Raw genomic sequence first — 20,627 nt, forward strand, 5'->3', positions numbered from 1 at the left:
TGTATGTTTAGATATTATAAATTCTGCACGTAATAATAATTGAATTCTAGTAATATTTTATAGTAGAAGAACTAAACGTCCGGTTTAGAGTAACAAAATACTAATCGTGAATCGCTAATTGAATCGCCGCGTACGAATAATTAATTATAGAATTTCCGTCTTCAAAAAAATAATTCTTTGTCTGATGCTATATTAAATATAGCATCAAACGCTAAGTTTCACGAGATTCGCTTAACTGACCGACTTAGAATAGTTAATTATTCATCTGAGTCTGCTTTTATATGAATTGTGCATTAGACGAAACATTGGCATTGCCACTTAAAACAACAGAGTGCAGAGACCAGATCGCTTCAATAGAGAACTCCGCTTCTTACTAGTTGCTAACCTACAGCCAAAACCTCGAGAATCTGACGGTCGAACCAATATGTTCCTGCGGGTACAAATTAATAATGACTCTAATTACTGTTTGGAATTGCTAAATTCACCACCCATAACAAAGGGCTTCAGAGACCAGGCCGCTTCAATAGAGTGCCCGCTTCTCGCTAGTTGTTGGTTATAACCTAGAGCAAGTTCCGAGAATCTGAAGATCTATAGAATCTATACCACAGAGTAGGGATGGAATCAAAGGCGGCACTCTTTGTCGGCACCTTTGATCTCTGGAAAAGTCTGTTTCTTTAAATTGGTTGTGTAAACGAGCGGGAAATTTAAATCAAATATATCTAATTAATTGCATGTCAACGTCTAATAATTTGGAATGTATTTGTAGTAAATTTGCTGTATATTACTAATATTGCCTTTCGAGGTGTTTGCATCGATTTTACAACGTTGAAAAGTTGAAAAAGAAAAGAATTTTCAGGCAAATGATTATTCTACAAAATAATCATTTTTATTATATGCCACTATATATATGAGTATACAACATATCCCTATATTTAAAGAGTATGTATTACGGAAATGATTATTACAAATAATTGATAAGAAAATGAAAAACAATATATCACAAGAAAATACAGACGAATGTATCGCAGAGATGGGTCAAAATATTTATTGCAAATAAATCACTGGTGAATATACAGGTTTAAACTATCCTTTGTCGACCGCCATACTTGTACACTATCCACACTCGAAATACTCTGTCGGAATCGTAACCCTACCGCCGATTCATTTGACTTGGGCATTTAAGTTGGACTATGGAAGGACTACAGACCCAATCGGTCAAAATAGAAAATGGACACCTAGTCTCACACGCCTAGACTCACAATATTTTTGGCGGTAGTGTAAGAACAAGCGATGGGATTTATGGTTAACATGACGATGAGCGAGTCGCCTTCAACAGGCTTATTATAAACACAAGCGAAAACAAAAGTTGGAGTGTCACGTCTAGGATGGTAACGGGCTCTGGCCATCCTGGTCCTAGCAGATAACGGTCATTAAATTTTTCTAAAAAGTGGGAATTTGTGCCCCATAAAACCGTTAGTAAAGTACGGGAACCTCACGTTACGATTTCTAGTTCTGAGTGAGTGACGAAGTGAGTAATCCGACGATAATATTAAACGCATTTTGAAAATTTAAAACAATTTCTCTATTCTGTGTAAGGTCTAGATCCTTACAGTAGGGTCTACTACGGTTACGCATATCAATTATGTCAAAAACAATGGCAGGCATCAAACGTCGCGAGAGTGAGTGATTTAATGCAAATTAAAAAATGTTCAAGACGGGGATAAAAGGAGCGACTGACTGACTTCTTTTATTCTGGGTCGTTTTCCTACGCGCCAACTCATTGGTTGACCATAGTACCTTTAGCAGTAAGAATTATTGGCTGGAACGGTCACGCATAACCATTGAGTCAAAAAACTAGATCAATGATCAGTGGTCACATTGAAACTGTTAAACATAGGGTAGATGGCACGTTTCTTGAACCTGGATCAGCCTTCCACGCGCCAGATTCAGGATTGCGAACAGTATGTAACGCTCTGAGCACGTCAGAGTCCGAGAGTACCTTTAGTAGCTTTTAGCGATGTCGTTCCAAGTCTTCCTAATGTCCTCCTAAGGGCGCGTCTACATTATGCCAGTAACTGGTGCTAGTCACATTCTTGCGTTTCTTTCCCCATACCAGGTCGTTGGGAAAAGAAGGCAAAAAAGGAAGGTAATCATTTCCTTTTCAAAATCCCTGAATCCCTGCACCTACAAATCCTTATATATTCAAATCTCTATACTCCTAAACTGTTAGGTTCCAAAATTCTTTAATCCTAAAATTCTTATATCCCTAAATGTCTAGATCCCCCAATTCCTAAGTCTTCAAATCTTTATGATTCCAAAACTTTATTCCCCCAAATTCCTAGGTTCCAAAATTTTTAAACCATGATATTCCTATATACCTAAACGCCGAGATTCCCAAATTCCTAAATTCTGAAATCTCTACATTCCCAAACTCCTTAATCCTAAAACCCTTATAAACGAAATCCTTATATCCCCAAATGCCTACAATTCCAAACTCCTTAATCCTAAAATTGCTATATCCTCAAGTGCTTAGATTCCCAAATTCGTAAATCTTGAAATCACTAGATTCCCAAATCTCCATACCTTCAAATAGCTAAATTCCCAAATCCCTCGATTTCAAAATTCCTAAATCCTGAAATCCCTACATTCCCAAGTCCATACATCATTAAATGCTTAAATTTGCAAATTCCCAAATCTCCAGATCCCCAAATGTCTAACTCATCAAATCTCTGAATTACCAAATACCTAAATCCCCAAATCCCTAGACTTCCAACATCCAAATTCTTAAATTCTCAAAAGTCCCTAAAAGAAATTTCCTCTTTCCTTTCTTCCTTTCTTTTTCCAACGACAGACCTATTATGTACTAGCAAACATGAATAAAAATATCATTACAATTCATAACTTTTATAAATATCTACTTTTAATATATTTTATCAAGAAGTAAGATTTTGATCATGATAATGTTCTTTTAGCTTTGCTCTTTGCAAACTTATTTATTTCCACTTTTAAATTATAGTCATGTACCGTCTAATCCCGAAGTAAGACTTTAATCAATCTTAGCACGTGCCAGCCTGTCAATCTATACTAACTGCTCCTCAGTGCACGCAGACACTGTCACGGCAGCGTTGTAGCTCAAACAGGGAATCACAATAGGAAATGGAATTCAAGAGATGAAGTGTTGATTGCGCACAAACTGCATTTCAATTAACAGAGATCGCTTTGTCTGTCCTGGGAGGGAAGCCGCTTCCACGATCTTCACCGGCGCTTGTTCAATTTGTCGGCGAACGTATTACACGAACCCACACCAGACGCGCTCTTCGAGGTTTTTGCTTTTCTTTTTTTTCCTACGTGAGAAAAATCGTCCGTTGGTTCGTTATTTTCTCGCTAGAAAATTGAGCTCGAATGTGAGCGCCTTTAATCGAATGTATTTTATCGAGCGGACGGGGAAAAATTGTGGCCATTTTTGACGTGCAAATCGATCGTAGAGCAACGTAACTATTGACGAAATAAGATTCGTTTAAAATCTGTATCTAAAAGGGACAGTGCATTATGTCCACTTTTTAAAATAATTATATTTTATTTATGTATTTGTTTATTTATTGTCTAACACTCTTTTTGTACAAATATGAAGAAGAAGATTTCACATGTTTTACAGTTTTACAATTATTAGGACAAATAAGACATAAATTTAGATTTAACCTAACCGGTGCAGAAAAAAAAATGTAACATAAATAAAATTTATATGTCGCACATCAATAGGAAAATATTAAATAATTAAGAATTGCAAATGGCTGACAAGTGTCTTACGAATGCTATGAAGCTTATAAATACAGCGTATATCAGTATTATAAGTATACAGTATTATAATAAACAGAATTAATGAAATTACCGGTTCGATTTATGCAATTGAAATAATCGTAATTAATTCGATATTATTGAGTACGAATTACAATATAGAATCGTAAACAAGTTCACAGGATATTCGAAGAGAAAAGCTGGATTATCATCAGGCAAGATATACCTTTTATTATGTATATTTTATTTTATTTCATTATAATAGAATATAACATCGAGCATTATTCTTCCATAACGTAGTGTTTGAAGGTTTAAATTATTAACAATTGCATTATAGTCATAAAAATTAAACGGTACGGGATAACTACCATGCTTGGCAGCAAGCCACAAAAATTTGTACTGGATACATTCGACGCCATTAATCTGAGAGTCATAGTACGGAGACTAGGTTATACTTTCGTATTATGAAATAGGTTAAACTAGATTGTTGCGTAAACAGCGCGGATTCGGGCACCCGACACTGTTCTGACCCAGTCACGATTTAACGAGCTCTGAGCCTGGTTTTAAGTGATAGTTCGTGATGTGATGATTCGTTTGAAGGTTCGTTATTCGAGATATTATCGTGTACTTTTCGTGTTTTAGATACGTGTTGTTGAAGATATATTCGTGTTCTTTTCTTGATTTAGCTACGTGTTGTATGAAATATTATCGTGTTCTGTCGTCTTTCGCCAAAGTGACTGTCGATGTTAACTCGGAATCGGTAATTCGGGAAGGGGTGTGTTTTCTTATTGGTTGTGATTTTTGAGAGGTGACCGCCCTCGTAAGAAATGGTCACCTCCCTCGCACAAGAAATGTCCTCCTCCCTGGAAGTAGCCGCGACCAAGGGGTGACGCACGAGGGATTCCGCGATTTGGGAAAAAACCGTGGCAGGTAATAAGGTGAAAAAGCACTCTGACCCTGACGACGATGATTGAAAATAACGGAATAGGAAATTAAACATGCTGGTCCCAAGCAGTAAACTTGGGTACCGACGCGAAGGTATTTTTTGCTAACGAAAAATGGTCAATGGCTTCATAAACTTATTGCCTGCACGGTCAGTTCGAGATCCTCGGTCTATTGCCTTGTAAATATATGAAAAGATAGCTGCATCGTACTCTAAGACGATGCAACATAGATAGAATAGTGTTTTGAGAATGTTGGTAGTCTTAAAAATCGTTGAAATCCTGTAAATGGGTTACAATGATTTAAGGCTATGAAAATTAATATCTACATAGCGTGTCGTAAAATATAAATTAGACGAGAAGATAATTTATGGATCTTTAACAAGGTTCACTGTAGACAATAGTTAATGATTAATAGTATAGTTATAATTACATTGCTATTAATTACATGTGATTTTACATATCCTCGTATAAAATTGTGTGATAATTATATGTATAGGATTAATTGTACAATAGGATTCAGCTGAGCAACGTGTAGAAGCAAGCATCAGCTATGGAAAATGAGGTATAAGATATCTCGTAAAAAAATGAGAAAAAATTGTAAAATAAAATTTCTAGACAAGTAAATTTAATTTGGACAAGTAAATTAAATTTATTGCTATTGCTGTGCTATTACAGCAATGTTTTTTCTATTGAGTGATGTAATCCCATTGAGCTTCATCACTGGCCTCCAAGGTCTCTAGACTTTACATTGATTTCCAATTTTGAGAATGCATTAAAATAAAAATGTAAAGTAAATATACCAAAAGTAAGAACCAATTAGTGTAAAAAATTAATTACGTAATTTAAGGAATTGTGAAATCAAAACACGTTAGCGATGGTACACAGTTAGCTGGCAATCAGATCAACATAACTATCGTGTATCTCATAATACAGTAAATATTCGATATGTGCACCATTCTCGGGTCTGAACTGGTGCACATATCGTACAGATCATTTGTGCACATATCGAATATTCATTGTACCTAATATTTTATACGCAATTTTATAACTGAAAAAATAAAATTTTTCTCACTGAAAACTTTGACTGTGTTTTTCTTTAAAAACGCATCCTGTGTAGACATTGTTTAGAGGCACAATAAGCGTTTACGTCGCTCGACAAAAGATAACATTGTCATAATAGGAATGGAACACAGTAGATCTTCAACCCTGATTTTCTTGAGAGTTAAGGTGAAAATTAACAAATTTGGTTGTATATTTTTTCTTATATTTTTCGAAAAAAATTACGTGATGTCATCTTTTAAGAAATGTGAAGAAATCTGACAAGAGATACGTCAAGATATTGAATGGAAGTCGTTTAGTAGTTAATATTCTTTTGTTTCAGTAGTTGACGTAGGGAGAAAATCCAATTAATGAACTAGTCTTGATAATGTGTGAATACAGAATTTTTTTGAACATTTAAAAAAGATTATTCTTGAGTAAGTTTACAAAAAAATATTTAATAATTAAGGTTTAATATGTAGAGTTAATAATAAATATTTAATATGAAAAGTTCGAACACTCCTCATATCGGTGTTATCCTTATAACAGTTTTTTATTGCATTTTCTTCTGCATCAGTCAATACTTTGGCTGGGACCATTTTTCTTTAGGAACACTAAATTTCCTAGCTGCCGTTTTATACGGAGTTTTATGAAATCGAGGCATCTCAGTAGGAGGCATCTCAAAATTGACAGAAGAACAAAATCAGTAGTTGACACGTAGTAATTTAATAATTGACACTCCATGTCAACTACTGAATAATAGACCATTATAAGTTTCAGTAGCTGACACGGAGTGTATTTAGACAACTTAGCATAGTTTGTTGCCAATTTTAATAAATAAACCTCTTTTTAAGTTTCAAACAGCACAAACGAATGCTGTTCGGTCGCGAACCGAAACCTATGCCGCGGCTAAGCAATTTATTGCAGGGCCCAAGCGGTCGGCGCGTAGGCCACCGTCAATAGTTTTTACTTCGGAATACGGGTCACCGAGTACCCTATTGTCTATCAGATCCGGTCCGAACGAATCTTACCGTAGACATGTACATACCATAAATCAGCTAACAGCTGAGTTTTTCGTTTTAAAAACAGTTTTGGGCAAACAAAAGCATAGAGTTCTTCCTAACCGTTACCGTCGGAAACGCGAGGGTATTTAGGCGATCTTTCGTACAACGAAAGACACAGTCGAACGTTGAAGCTTGCACGGTTCGGATCGAGAGTCGAAGAAGTCAATCGTGACTTAGAAGTTTCCGCGTAACGCAACGTAGCATAACCAATGCAGGGTGATTCGGAAATCATACACAACACCATTCGAGCGAGACCCTGCACTCCTCGAATGGGCCACGGTAGGGTGGTTAAATCATACACTGTACACTGTTCGTGCGAGTCCTACACCCTCGAACAAGCCACGGTAGGGTGGTTAAACGTACATACACTGTACACTGTTCGGGCGAGCCCTACACCCTCGAACAGGCCACGGTAGGGTGGTTAAACGTACACATCAACATTATTCGAGTGAGTCCTACATTCTCAACTCGATCATCGTGAATAATCTCACGCAACATGAATTATCACTCAAATCGAACAACGTTGAGCGAGACCCTATTCTCCTTCAATCGAACAACATTGAGCGAGACCTTGTTCTCCTCATTCAATACGCAATCAACACAACGTACACATACTCGTACACATTTTCATCGTAGAATCATTAACGAATACATAATTTTGTAAGGGGTTTTTTATGCCGCAAGGCTTTTTCCCCTAATTCAAATCACTAGAGCCAATAAACGATCATGACTTTTAAGGCTCAATTACGATTAAACAATTTTTATTTACCCTCTTCCTCAATCGAATTCATCTATTCCTTGAAAAATGAAATTTCTCCATGTTGGAAAGATTTCGACGATACAAATGCTCACAATTACTAAATAATACACACTTGCAATACTTACATTTTAACCAAATCCTTAGCGATTTATATAAGAAAACACTGAAAAATCGTAAGAGCCGTGCGAAAGTTTGGTTAATCAGTTACTATTACATTTTTGAATAGCGGATATGTACAATAGTTCGCAATTAAGCCACTAAAGCGTGACAATATACAGATTAATAAGGTTTGATGTATTGTGGTTTCCTTATTTATTTACTTTTTTTGAAAAAGTGTCAAGTACTGGTACAGTGTCAACTGCTGGTGCTTTTACCTTATCTGTCCATTATTTGCAAAATAGGCTTTTATAAATGTAAACTAGTTATTTTTAGAAATTCAGAAATTTACTTTATAATAATCTAATATTAAATAAACATATTTAACACTTAGCACATTAAATAATAATATGTTTTTAAATTATAATATGTCTAGAACATTTTTCTGTTGATAAAGTACAGAACTTCATAGCTAGTGGTAACCCTTAATATTTAATCTAAAAATACATAAAAAGATACCATGTTACTTACTTACAAGAGTGAACATAATGGCAAGGTTCTCTGATAAAAAAGAAATTTGTTTGGTCGAATAATCCCTACTGTGAGTGGTACAAGCGTTCCAAATAACAGATTATAGTCAAATTTAGTGCAAATAAAATTAGTCACGTGTTAGATCAATGTTTCAGATAAAATAATTTACTGTTAGCTGCAGGTCAGATTCGTGCTGTCGAGCCATAACAAATATTTCTTGATTGCAGTACAAAAATCTATATTCGTGATTGAAGTTCTCCACGATTTCTATTTTACAGCAACGAGTGCTATTCATGAATAAAATATTGCGGTACTTGCCGACTTTCCAAAATGTTAATTTTGTGGAAGAAGACCATGCAGCGTCTCAATTTATCTAAAGTTGAATCTGAGAGGTTTCAAACGTGCCAAAAATAGAGTTAGCCGCATTATCTCAATGGATCTGAATACAAAAAGGAATGAAACAATAGGAAGAACTGAGAACAAGAATAAGAACCTCTAAAAGGATGAAAGGATGCTCTGAAGGAATTGGAGAATGCGATTGGTACAGAGCCAACTAGTGAACTTATTAAGAATTTGTTTAGTATACTGCGTTTTAAGTATGTCAGCGACGGCAATACATTAGAAATGTCAGTAGGTCAAACTGATCTCAGATAACGGAGGATGATAATTTCGTTGCAGTACCGATCTTCAAAATTATAGATGTCCTATTTTACAAATTCACATTTTAACCTTGGGGATTTGAAAATTTAGAAAATTAGGAATCTAGAAGTTTAAAATTACAATCCTTAAAGGCTTTAAAGTGAAAGCAATTTCCTTTTAAATTCAGAGATATAAATATTACAACCGTTCAAATGATCGAATTTAGAAATCCTTGAATTTGAAGTCCCGAATAGAAAGTTAGAAAATATCGATTTGCACTTATTTTCATACATGATATACTTCCATAAAGAACATGAAAAATTATATATCAATAATTTTAACAAAATATTACAAGTATAAAAATATGTACACGGTTTTGTGAAAAATTAAGATAATAATATAACCAGATATCGGTTTTTGATTTTTGCAACCGTCTTCCACCACTTAAAAAACTCTGAAAAAATTACAGATTAATAATCCTGACAAAGAACGTTTACTGCAAATATGTAAACGTAGTCATCTGATGATTTATATTTAAAAAAAATATTTGTAAACTCTTAGAATTTTTTAAAGAGTTATTTTGCATTTAAAAATTCTACAAAAATTTATAAACACGTATGCCATAGAGCAGAATATCCTTGATTTTTTTCAAAATTTTACGTACGGTACAACAAAAGGGGTAACTACCCCTCATATAGGGGGTAGCGGCTTCAAACTTGGCAGATATGATTTCCTTTGAATGATCTATTAACTGATATGTTCATTCATTAATATGGTTCGAAAGCACTTTTGACCTTCTTATCCGGCTACGCACTTTAAGAATTTAAAAATGTGAAAATTAAAAAATTGAAAAGTTTAGAAATTTATAATTTTGGAAATTTTTATATTTATATACTATTTATAACTTTATAAATGTAGAAATTCGGAAATCTAGAAATTTAGCAATATGGAAATTTGGAAATGTGAAAATTTGGAAATGTGGAAATCTGGAAATCTGGATATCTAAATCTAAAAATGTAAAAATGTAGAAATGTAGAAATGTAGAAATGTAGAAATGTAGAAATGTAGAAATGTAGAAATGTAGAAATGTAGAAATGTAGAAATGTAGAAATGTAGAAATGTAGAAATGTAGAAATGTAGAAATGTAGAAATGTAGAAATGTAGAAATTTAGAAATCTAGAAATCTAGAAATCTAGAAATCTGGAAATTTGGAAATTTGGAAATTTGGAAATCTGGAAATCTTGAAATCTGGAAATCTAGAAATTTAGAAATCTGGAAATTTGGAAATTTGGAAATTTGGTAATTTGGAAATTTGTAAATTTAGAAATTGGAAATGTGGAAATGTGGAAATCTGGATATCTAGAAATCTATAAATCTAGAAATTTAGAAATTTAGAAACTTAGAAATCTACATACTTAGCTACTTAAGAACTTGTTACCTTCACATTTTCATATTTATAAATGTAGAAAGCAAAAAAGTCAGAAGTTCAAAATATCAGTGATTTTAAATTTCAACAACTGAAAATATTAGAAATTTAGAAAATTCAAAAAAGCATTTTCATGATTAAAGTGTTTTTAAAAAAGTCGTTTTTCCTTTATAAAAGAATCTTTTATTATTATCCAGTAATTTAAATTCAAAATCGGTTCTGTTCTCAATGAAGCTCTGCATAAAAAAGATGCATTTTATTTTATCGTCCATAAAACAGAGGTACTTTTTATAACCACTATCCGAACTTCTATTGTGCAAATCACTTTTGATGTATCAGTATTTTTCGACCAGCAAACCTATTTACTTCAATGACCGTATTAAAAGCGTCAAGAAAGTTGCGTTATATTTTCAGGTCAAATTTTGAAAATAACCAATCTCAGTGACTCTTTGAATTATGATCTCATTTCGAAGTACTGTGATTTCAGGTTAATTAATGTTTCATTTCTACTTTATATACTGGTCAACTGAAATGTTTATTTCTTACATTAACCTTTAAGCTTTTTATACTTCCGATCAATTTTTTAAATTTTTACGTAACATGTCTGCTTTCATCTGATAGGTTGTTGGCAAAACTGAAAAACTTAAAAATGACAATTCATAAGTAGAATTTCTGTACTAAAGAGATAAGCGGATAATGTTTCTATATTTTCTACCTTTCAACCATTTATTCTTGCAACTTATTTCCAGTCTAAAAACTGGTTTATATTCAATGTACTCTGTTCCAATATTAAATATTGTTGCTAAAAATGTTTGTTTTTCATGATGTGGAGTTTGTTGTTAATTAGTATAACACGTTTTTATCGGTTCATATATGTATTTATTTCATTTCTTTTTATGAGAATTAAATTCCCTGTGTAGTATCAAGCTTATACAGAGGAAATTCATAGAAAATATATTTTGTTGTTATGTGAAATATCAATAACGTATTTTAACGGAAACGAGTTAAACCGCGTATTGAGTTTTTAAACTACTATATGCACTACATAAAAACCGATAGAGATTCTATCCATAAATGAATATAATGGAATTTTTGTAAATCAGAGTACAAATTTTTCATTGAACAAATTTTGATGAAAAATAAAAAATACCATAGTCGACAATTTTTAAAAAATTCAATTTAATACTTTCCCTTTATATTAAGAAGAAAAAACTTGAAGCAGCAAAACCTTTGCCAGAAACGTAATATAAATTTTAATATTTTTAAGTGAAATATGTTAAATAAGTTAAATATCTCAGTAAATAAAATGAATTGGTAATTATGTAAAATATTTCATTAAAAATAAAAGACGATTATATTCAGAGAGCATCAGTTGAAATACGAAACTATTTCAAAACGTACAAAAGTTTTTGCCAAGAGAAATATTACAAATTTTCAGTGAAAATAAGTTAAAAAGATATTACTTTTGCATGATTTATTATTAAATGTTTTTGAATATTCCAAAAAAAGATTACCGTTTGATTTCTTTTTTTCTTGGTATAAATCTTATTTATTTGTTGAAGTACATATCCAACATGGTACACGCTGGATGTACGTAATATGGAACATGTTTCATATCCGCAACAACCATATGAAAAATGGGTTCAATGTACTCATTGGGGTCACGAAGAATGTGGTGCGTCAAGTGCGTCACTCACATACTTAATGCGTAGTAAGAAATTAATATAATATAACACGAAGTACAAAAAATGCAAGATATGTTTGTATGCAAATAAACATTCATTTCTCATCTTAAAATGTTTTGAGTATTATTTATGATTTTCCTAAATGTTTCATAGTAGCTACCTTCTTTTCCGACTCGTTTGTCATTTTTTCAAGATACTTTTCCTTATTTAATAGGATACGAATATTGACTTTGACATGTTTTCACATTTGTTTCGTTAAAAGAATGTCTGCATTTTCAGCAAAAGTCTAATATCAAGTATTTCGTAGATTTATAAACATGCTTTGCGAGAAACGGCCAAAAAACGAAAATAATGAAGTTCGATACAAGGTGAGTTCAGTAAATCAGCTCGAAAAATACCGTTGGTGGTTTCCTTCCTCGTAGGAATGCTCGTTTCGCCAATGTCAAAGCGAAAAGTTGGCTGATTTATTCGTGGCCGACTTTTGTTGGAGCTCATCCACTGACTCGAAGTAGCACAGCTCGCGTGCTAGTCAGACACCGTAGCGACGGTTTTGCCAGTCTGCTGCTTAGACTCCGTAACACGGCACGGTAATAAAGAGTGTCATCGTTTAGTGGAGACGTTGGAAAGGTCGGCGATAAAACCCACCAAGTTAACTCTGTAAACGTAATTCAAGGCAGAGACGAGCGTTAAACCGCGGTCGAAGCACCTTGGCGATAAAAGTGTCAGCCATTCTGTGCTGACTCGCGCACGTTTATTCAACAGAAATTAATCCGTTGAATAATAATTGAATATGAGTCCGAACGGTTGACTCGAAGACGTCCTAAACGGTGGACTCGTGAAATTGATAAGTCCGTCGCGAATGACTCGTGAAATTTCTAAGTCCGATTTAGGTGACTTATCTTGAGATTCTTTTTAGTCCGACTCGGATGACTAATGTTGGAATTCTGACGAGACGTTCCGTCGTTACTTCCTCGAAACGTCGGAAGTGCAAGGAGGCATGCTGATTGGTTCTCATTAGAAACGTTGATTTTCCAATCAACATGCCCCTTGACTTGGGCCCACCCTCTCTTGCGCCCTGAGCGCGCCTTTTTTGGAAGAGGGTGGGAAAAGATACCGATGAGTACGGGAGGATCTCGAAGGCCGGCAACGCCGGGGTTTTTCCCTCCAGGTGACACGCACGTTGTCCTAAAAAGTACCGCTAGGACGGAACCGAGGCCCATCCTCGGTGACCCTTCGGGAAAACCCTGTTTATGACGGAGTAGTTATTGAAGACTAAATGAAACTTAGAAATTCTAAAGGCATTGTTTGAAAAAATGTAAAACTAAATTGCCGTCGATGGCTAAAAATCTGTCTTTCAAAAATAACTGTTACCCGGACCCATCATAAACTACCTACGAAATCCTCGCGTATTGTGTTCCGTAGCACGTTCGGAACATGCTCCCCCCCTTGAGAGCCTTGCCGATCAAAATACAGTAACTAATCGGAAAATACTAAATCTAAATCACGCTGAATAACTAATAAAAAAAACACGAAATAAGATAAATCAATAATACAATGAAACGATATAAAACGAGAAATGCTACGATGCCGTGACGCATTCCTCAGAGTCAGCTATCGGAAGCTGAGCCAACTTCTGCACGTTCCTCCTGTAGCTGCCATGGGAAGTCCGAACGGTGACTGCCCTGATGATGTTGTCCTGACCGGGATGAATCTTCTCCACACGACCGAGATGCCACTGGAGCGGTGGTAGATGATCGTCCTTCATGACAACAAGGGATCCCTCCTTGATCTCGTGCGAGCCTCTGGTCCACTTTTGGCGCACGTTTAATTGGTGTATATACTCTTTATACCACCTGGACCAGAAATCCTGCTTCACCTTCTGAATGTGTTGCCATTTTGATAGACGATTCGATGGTGTTTCGCTAAAATCAACCTCGGGCAAACTCGTTAAAGAATTACCAATCAGAAAATGGGCAGGGGTTAAGGCTGAGGGATCGTTAGGGTCAGAGGATAGCGGAACGAGAGGACGAGAGTTAAGGATAGCCTCGATCTCAATGACAAACGTGTTGAATTGTTCAAACGTAAACAATTCCTCACCGACGACGCGTTTCAGGTGATGTTTAAAAGATTTAACGGCGGCCTCCCATAAACCTCCAAAGTTCGGTGACAAGGCTGGCATGAAATGCCATGAAATTCGCTTATCCACCAAAAAATGCCGAACCTTTTCGTCCTCTTGAAGTTTTCGTTGTATGTCCAGTAACTCTTTATTCGCCCCTACGAAATTTGTCCCGTTGTCCGAATAGACATTTCGACATATTCCTCTTCGCGCGATGAATCTTTTAAATGCGGCAATAAAAGCTTCCGTGGTCATGTCGCTGACCACCTCAAGGTGCACGGCCTTGGTTGAGAAACAAATAAATACCGCTACATAGATTTTAACACGGGAGCGGTTTCGCACGCGTCGCTCCTTTATGAAAAACGGACCGCAGTAGTCGATGCCGCAATTAGTAAAGGGCCTGCTTTCCGAAATGCGCGTAGCAGGTAGATTGCCCATAATATATTTCGTTACCGGAGGGTTAATACGGAAGCACCTGACGCACTGACGGACAATCTTCCGTACGGTGTTTTTGCCGTCGATGAGCCAGTAACGCTGTCGAATATTGTACAACGTGGAATTGATGCCTAGATGGTGTCCTTCCAAATGCGCGTTGCGAATAATTAAAACTGTGATGGGATGATTTTTCGGAAGCAGTATCGGATGCTTTTCGTCGAATGGAATTGCTGCGTTCTGTAGTCGACCACCAACCCGTAATATTCCCTTTCCATCGATGAAAGGTTGTAGTGGCAATAATTTACTAATAGATTGCAGTTTTGACCCGTTTTGTAGATCCTTTAACTCTTGCGCGAACGATGAAGACTGGACCATTTTAATAATTCGCTCGTCGGCGTCGCGAATTTCCTCAACGGTAAGAGGACCTTTAAATTTGTTGGATGTACGAAATCTTAAACAATAGGCAATAATTCTACGGAGCTTCTTAATGCATGAATAGCGGGTTAAAAGTGAATCGTCACGATTAACAGTTGCAAAACAAGCCAGTGGTCTCGATTCTGGAATTTCTTGCGTGATGACGAACTTAGACTCAGGCCAGACCGATTCGACGCTGGCGAGCCAAGCTGGTCCATGACGCCAAATAGACTCAGAGAGAAACTGCGACGGCGATTGTCCTCTACTGATTAAATCTGCTGGGTTGTCTTCGGACTTAACATGTTTCCAGGCATCGATTCTCGTTTTTAATTGAACTTCCGCGACGCGATTCGCAACGAACGTCTTTAATGTGGAAGGTTCTTTGTTGATCCAATTTAATACTATTGTCGAGTCGGTCCAAAAGTTGATGCTATTGAAATTGTGAGTTATTGCCTTCGAAACGGTGGCATATAATGATGATAATAAAACTGCTCCGCATAGTTCCAGACGAGCCAAACTAACTGTTTTTAATGGTGCGACGCGCGATTTCGCACATAATAGTTCTGTTTTAATGTCTCCGGAATTGTTAATGGAACGAAGGTAAATACAGGCTCCATAGGCCCGCTCGCTCGCATCGCAAAACCCATGGAGTTCTAACCTTTCGACGGAATCTTGAGATACTCTTCGACTGAACGAGCATATGTTTAACGTATTAAACTCGGTGGCAAAATTACACCATTCAGTGTGAAGACTGGCTGGTATCGACTCGTCCCAGTCCAGCTTCAATTGCCACAAGCGTTGTAGGAGTATTTTGGCGGTAATAATGACCGGTGCCAATAACCCTAACGGATCAAATATTTTCGCGATCGATGATAATATTGACCGTTTCGTAACTTTATCGATAACTATAGGTTCGACGGTGTAAAGGATAATATCTTGCCGCGCGTCCCAGGCAATTCCTAAGGTTTTCACCGTAGCAGTCTCTCCTAAGATCTTGGGATGAATCTGGTCTTCATCGAGGCCTTGGAGAAGATTCGGGTCATTAGAAGCCCACTGTCGTATGTTGAGGCCACCCTTCGTGAGCATCCTGCAGATTTGACGTTGTATCGTTTGAGCTTCTTCGAATGTGTCCGCACCGGTGAGAAGATCATCGACATACAGATCTCGTTTCACGATTTCTGCTGCTTCCGGGAACCTGCTTTTTTCATCATCCGCGAGCTGATGAAGACACCTGATAGCGAGGTAGGGGGCTGATGAGAGACCGAACGTTACCGTATTCAGCTCGAACGTTGCTAAATTTCCACGGTTGTCTCTCCATAATATTCTTTGGTATGCACGATCCTCCGGCCGAACGAGGAATTGCCGGTACATTTTCTCGATGTCACCGGTCATGACATACGCGTACATACGAAATCGCAGAAGCAGTGAAAAAAGGTCATCCTGGATCGTGGGGCCTGTCATTAGAGTATCGTTAAGAGACAGACCGCTACTCGATTTAGCTGATCCATCGAAGACGACACGAACCTTCGTGGTCGTGCTTGAGGGTTTTACCACTGCGTGATGCGGTAAATAAAAACCTTCTCGTCCGTATGGCTGAACTTCGCTCATATGTCCGAGCTCTTGATATTCCCGAATTACGGCGGAATATTCGCGTTTCAAACCCGGATCGCGGTTGAATTTCTTTTCCAACGATAGGAAACGATTTAAGGCGCGCGCACGAGATTCGCCTAATTGTAATTTCCGGTCATTAAACGGTAACGCTACGATGTATCGACCCGTGTTATCCCGCGTTGTTGTTTCCAGAAAATGCTTCTCGCATGCATTTTCCTCGTTAGACAGGTGTCGTACCTGAGGACCCTCCTCTATCTCCCAAAATTTCTGTAAATCGAAATTTGGAGTAGCGATATAAGTCCTATGCTTCCCCGTTGTCGTTGATATGTTCCCCCCGATTATCCATCCCAGCAACGTCTTCTGGAGAATTAAATCGTTTTTTTTCGACGGAGAAATATCTATTTGACCAACGCTCAAGCATGCTAAGGCCGGACCGATGCCTATAAGCATGTCAACGGGCTTTGGTTGGTCAAATTGCGGGTCAGCTAAATTTATATTTGCGGGAATCGGAATTTTTCGACGATCGATTTGTTGATCCGGTACAGCTCCTGAGATCTTCGGTATTGTGATAAATGTGAGGGTGCGTTTAAAGTTCGATACTCTAGATTTGATAACTGCGGAAACGATTTTACTGGTTACTGTGCTTAATTGATTTAGTGACTCGATTGTCGTTGTATGATTTTTAGTCGTTAGCCGTAATTTCGATGCCAGTTCGTCAGTAATAAAATTCGCATTTGAACATGTGTCTATTAACGTTCGACATTCTACCGGTTTCTGGTCTCGGTCCAGAACATAGACTTTCGCGGTAGCTAGCAACCCGTTCGTAGGCACGTCCGTTACGAACGCGGTGCCATGTCCAAAATGCGACCTTTGTTGGTGTAGTCAGGATCTCGATTCGCCGTTCGGTTGCGCGTCCTGATGCAACTGAGTGTTGTGTGCTCGTTTGCACACACGACACTTCCCGAAAGTGCAATCCTCGATTACGTGGTCCGATCTGAGGCAATTGAGGCAAAGTCGAGCGTTCTTCGCGGCTTCGATTCGTTGCGGAACTTCCATAGCACTAAATGTTGGACATTGATACTCCGCGTGATGTCCTGAACATATTCGGCATTTCGCATTTGAGACGGACCTCGATGGCTGGACGTTAAACGATTCGGTGCTCGCGTTGACCGGCGGTTGTCGTCTTCGTGAACGCGGTGACGTTGGCGGCGATCGCGAACCCGATTTCTGCGTTACGAATGTCTGTTGCCTCGGTTGCGACGGCATTGTTCTCGCGGGAAAATTGTACGAACGCGCTGGCGCTGGATGCGGTCTAAAACGATCCGGTTGCTGATGATATCCTCTCGATTTAACATCATCCGCGTAGTCCTTGCTCTGATGGGACGCGTTGTGTAGATATTTAAAAATATCGTCGATAACGGGGACTTCGGTGTTCGATAAGGTACGCTCCCAAGCCCTTCGCGTCTCTTTTCCCATCTTCGAAATTACGACGCTACACAAAAGATCGCTCGCCATTTCTTCCCACGACCTGCCCAGTGCTTGTAGCGATCGCACGTGCAGCTGCATGTGATTCACCAGGTCTCGAATCGCTTCTGATGAATCGTTAGACATCGCGGGGGTATCACGCAACATGGCGGCATGACGCAAAACGAGCACCCGTTTGTTGTCGTAAATTTCGCAGAGATGCTTCCACGCGGCCTCGTAATTTTCTTCAGTAATGGTAAACGCAGCAATCGCGTCTTCGGCTCGTCCAGACAACGAGAGCTTCAAATAATGCAATTTTTGGACTCCACTAAGACCCGGTTGCGTGTGAATTAACGTATGGAACGCGTCTTTAAATGTAACCCAAGTTTCAATCCGTCCGTCGAACTTGGGTAAATCTATCTTGGGTAAATTGACTGGTAATGAAAACCGTGAGGCATCTGACGCGGGCGATCCTTGTGAAATTTGTTCCGCCGACGGCAGCGTCGGATTTACGATTCCCTCTGCATTTTCTAATATTACTGTCGCGGTCGCAATAATATCATCGAAGAAATCGGTCGTCGTTTCGCGCTCCTCTTCTGCCTTTTCGAAATTATCGAGCATCCCTAATTCATCCTGAATCGCGTTAAATGCAATAAATTGCCTACGCAGCCGCTCGATTCGATCACGTAGTTTAGCGCGTTCTTTACGGGAGTCTTGGTATTTCTCAATGTATTTAGCAAACATGGTACATTGGGACTTGAAAGTACGCCGTTTATGCTTTAGTTCCTCAATATGCGCGTCGGTTTTGTTGGAACTGTCTGACGTGGCCATTTTAAACGAGATTGGAAAAAATTAGGAACAACGGAAACGAAGTGCGAAAGGAGAAAATGTACGAGGGATCTGACTGGTAATTCGTAATAACGAGCCTACCTTTGGCTGGATTCTGCGTGCTGGAGTCGTCTTGAGCTCGAATCGTCGCTGTTGACCTGTAGTACCGGTTGTAAGGCGGCAGTACAGCTTCCAGACACAGGTGGTCCACTCCAAAATAATCGATTCCGAGCGATGATCTCCTGATGCTGATGGACCCACTTGGTAGGAGTTGGCGCTTGCAGATCGTAAGACACCGTGGCCTTCTTGAGCGGGTTAATTGTCTTTTTCGAAACGCAAGACAAAAAACACACGTGGCACTATATAGTTCGTTTGCGCACTGCACTCCACAGATCGCGGATCCGGCTCGAAGGACCATAAAATGTGCTGACTCGCGCACGTTTATTCAACAGAAATTAATCCGTTGAATAATAATTGAATATGAGTCCGAACGGTTGACTCGAAGACGTCCTAAACGGTGGACTCGTGAAATTGATAAGTCCGTCGCGAATGACTCGTGAAATTTCTAAGTCCGATTTAGGTGACTTATCTTGAGATTCTTTTTAGTCCGACTCGGATGACTAATGTTGGAATTCTGACGAGACGTTCCGTCGTTACTTCCTCGAAACGTCGGAAGTGCAAGGAGGCATGCTGATTGGTTCTCATTAGAAACGTTGATTTTCCAATCAACATGCCCCTTGACTTGGGCCCACCCTCTCTTGCGCCCTGAGCGCGCCTTTTTTGGAAGAGGGTGGGAAAAGATACCGATGAGTACGGGAGGATCTCGAAGGCCGGCAACGCCGGGGTTTTTCCCTCCAGGTGACACGCACGTTGTCCTAAAAAGTACCGCTAGGACGGAACCGAGGCCCATCCTCGGTGACCCTTCGGGAAAACCCTGTTTATGACGGAGTAGTTATTGAAGACTAAATGAAACTTAGAAATTCTAAAGGCATTGTTTGAAAAAATGTAAAACTAAATTGCCGTCGATGGCTAAAAATCTGTCTTTCAAAAATAACTGTTACCCGGACCCATCATAAACTACCTACGAAATCCTCGCGTATTGTGTTCCGTAGCACGTTCGGAACACATTCGCTGCAGCAATGCACGAGTAGAAAACAGTTTCGTGCGAGGATTATTAGTTTCGCTGAACGATGTTAAGGCCGATTGTAACTGCAAGCTCGTTTATTGGTATTGATAATTGGATGTGATTACGATGGTAGCAGAAAAGAAATTTATTATGTTGGTGTTTATAGGCAGAACTTAAATTTTAACAGGGGACTACTGAAACTCTTGTCACACTTTTTGTAATAGTGATGAAAATGTATTTTAGAAAACCTTTTCTTGCTTAATAATCATATGTATGTTGCAGTTAGTGTTGTTTCGAATTGTTAAATATCAAATATTGTAACTTGACATATTTTCGGTCTTAACACTTTGACGGTCGAAGTCACGTGTACGTGAGTTCACGAGCCAGCGGTTATCGGCCGAACTCACGTACACGTGACTTCGCACAACCACCAGTTACCTGCTGGGTTCATGTATTCAAATATTTGCAAAGCCTCAGTTGCTTATTGTTTGTCAATTGTATGTCTACATTACTTATCTGTTTATATATCCATCTATGTATCTATCTATTTATATTCATATAAATATGCAATCCTCAAAAACGAGTAAAAATGACGACGAGATATACGCCGATAACTTGACAAATGTTAGTGCGCCAGAATCAAATGACAACGAAG

At 38.1% G+C, this 20,627-nt stretch overlaps 2 protein-coding genes across 3 annotated transcripts in view; one reads left to right on the top strand and one right to left on the bottom strand.

The window, feature by feature from the left end:
- The window catches only part of tmod (tropomodulin), a 515,016-nt gene that overhangs the window by 410,056 nt on the left and 84,333 nt on the right, over window positions 1-20,627 (top strand). The window lies entirely within an intron of this gene.
- LOC105663061 (uncharacterized) lies at window positions 13,558-17,004 on the bottom strand. The gene has a single exon (XM_012289966.2). It carries the CDS (start codon window positions 17,002-17,004, stop codon window positions 13,558-13,560), a length of 3,447 nt encoding a protein of 1,148 aa, XP_012145356.2.

This window comes from Megachile rotundata, chromosome 14 (assembly GCF_050947335.1).
Source record: "Megachile rotundata isolate GNS110a chromosome 14, iyMegRotu1, whole genome shotgun sequence".
NCBI lineage: Eukaryota > Metazoa > Arthropoda > Insecta > Hymenoptera > Megachilidae > Megachile > Megachile rotundata.

Coding starts and splice junctions, on each gene's coding strand:
- LOC105663061 (XM_012289966.2), bottom strand. CDS start 17,004: ATGCTTATAGGCATCGGTCCGGCCTTAGCATGCTTGAGCGTTGGTCAA.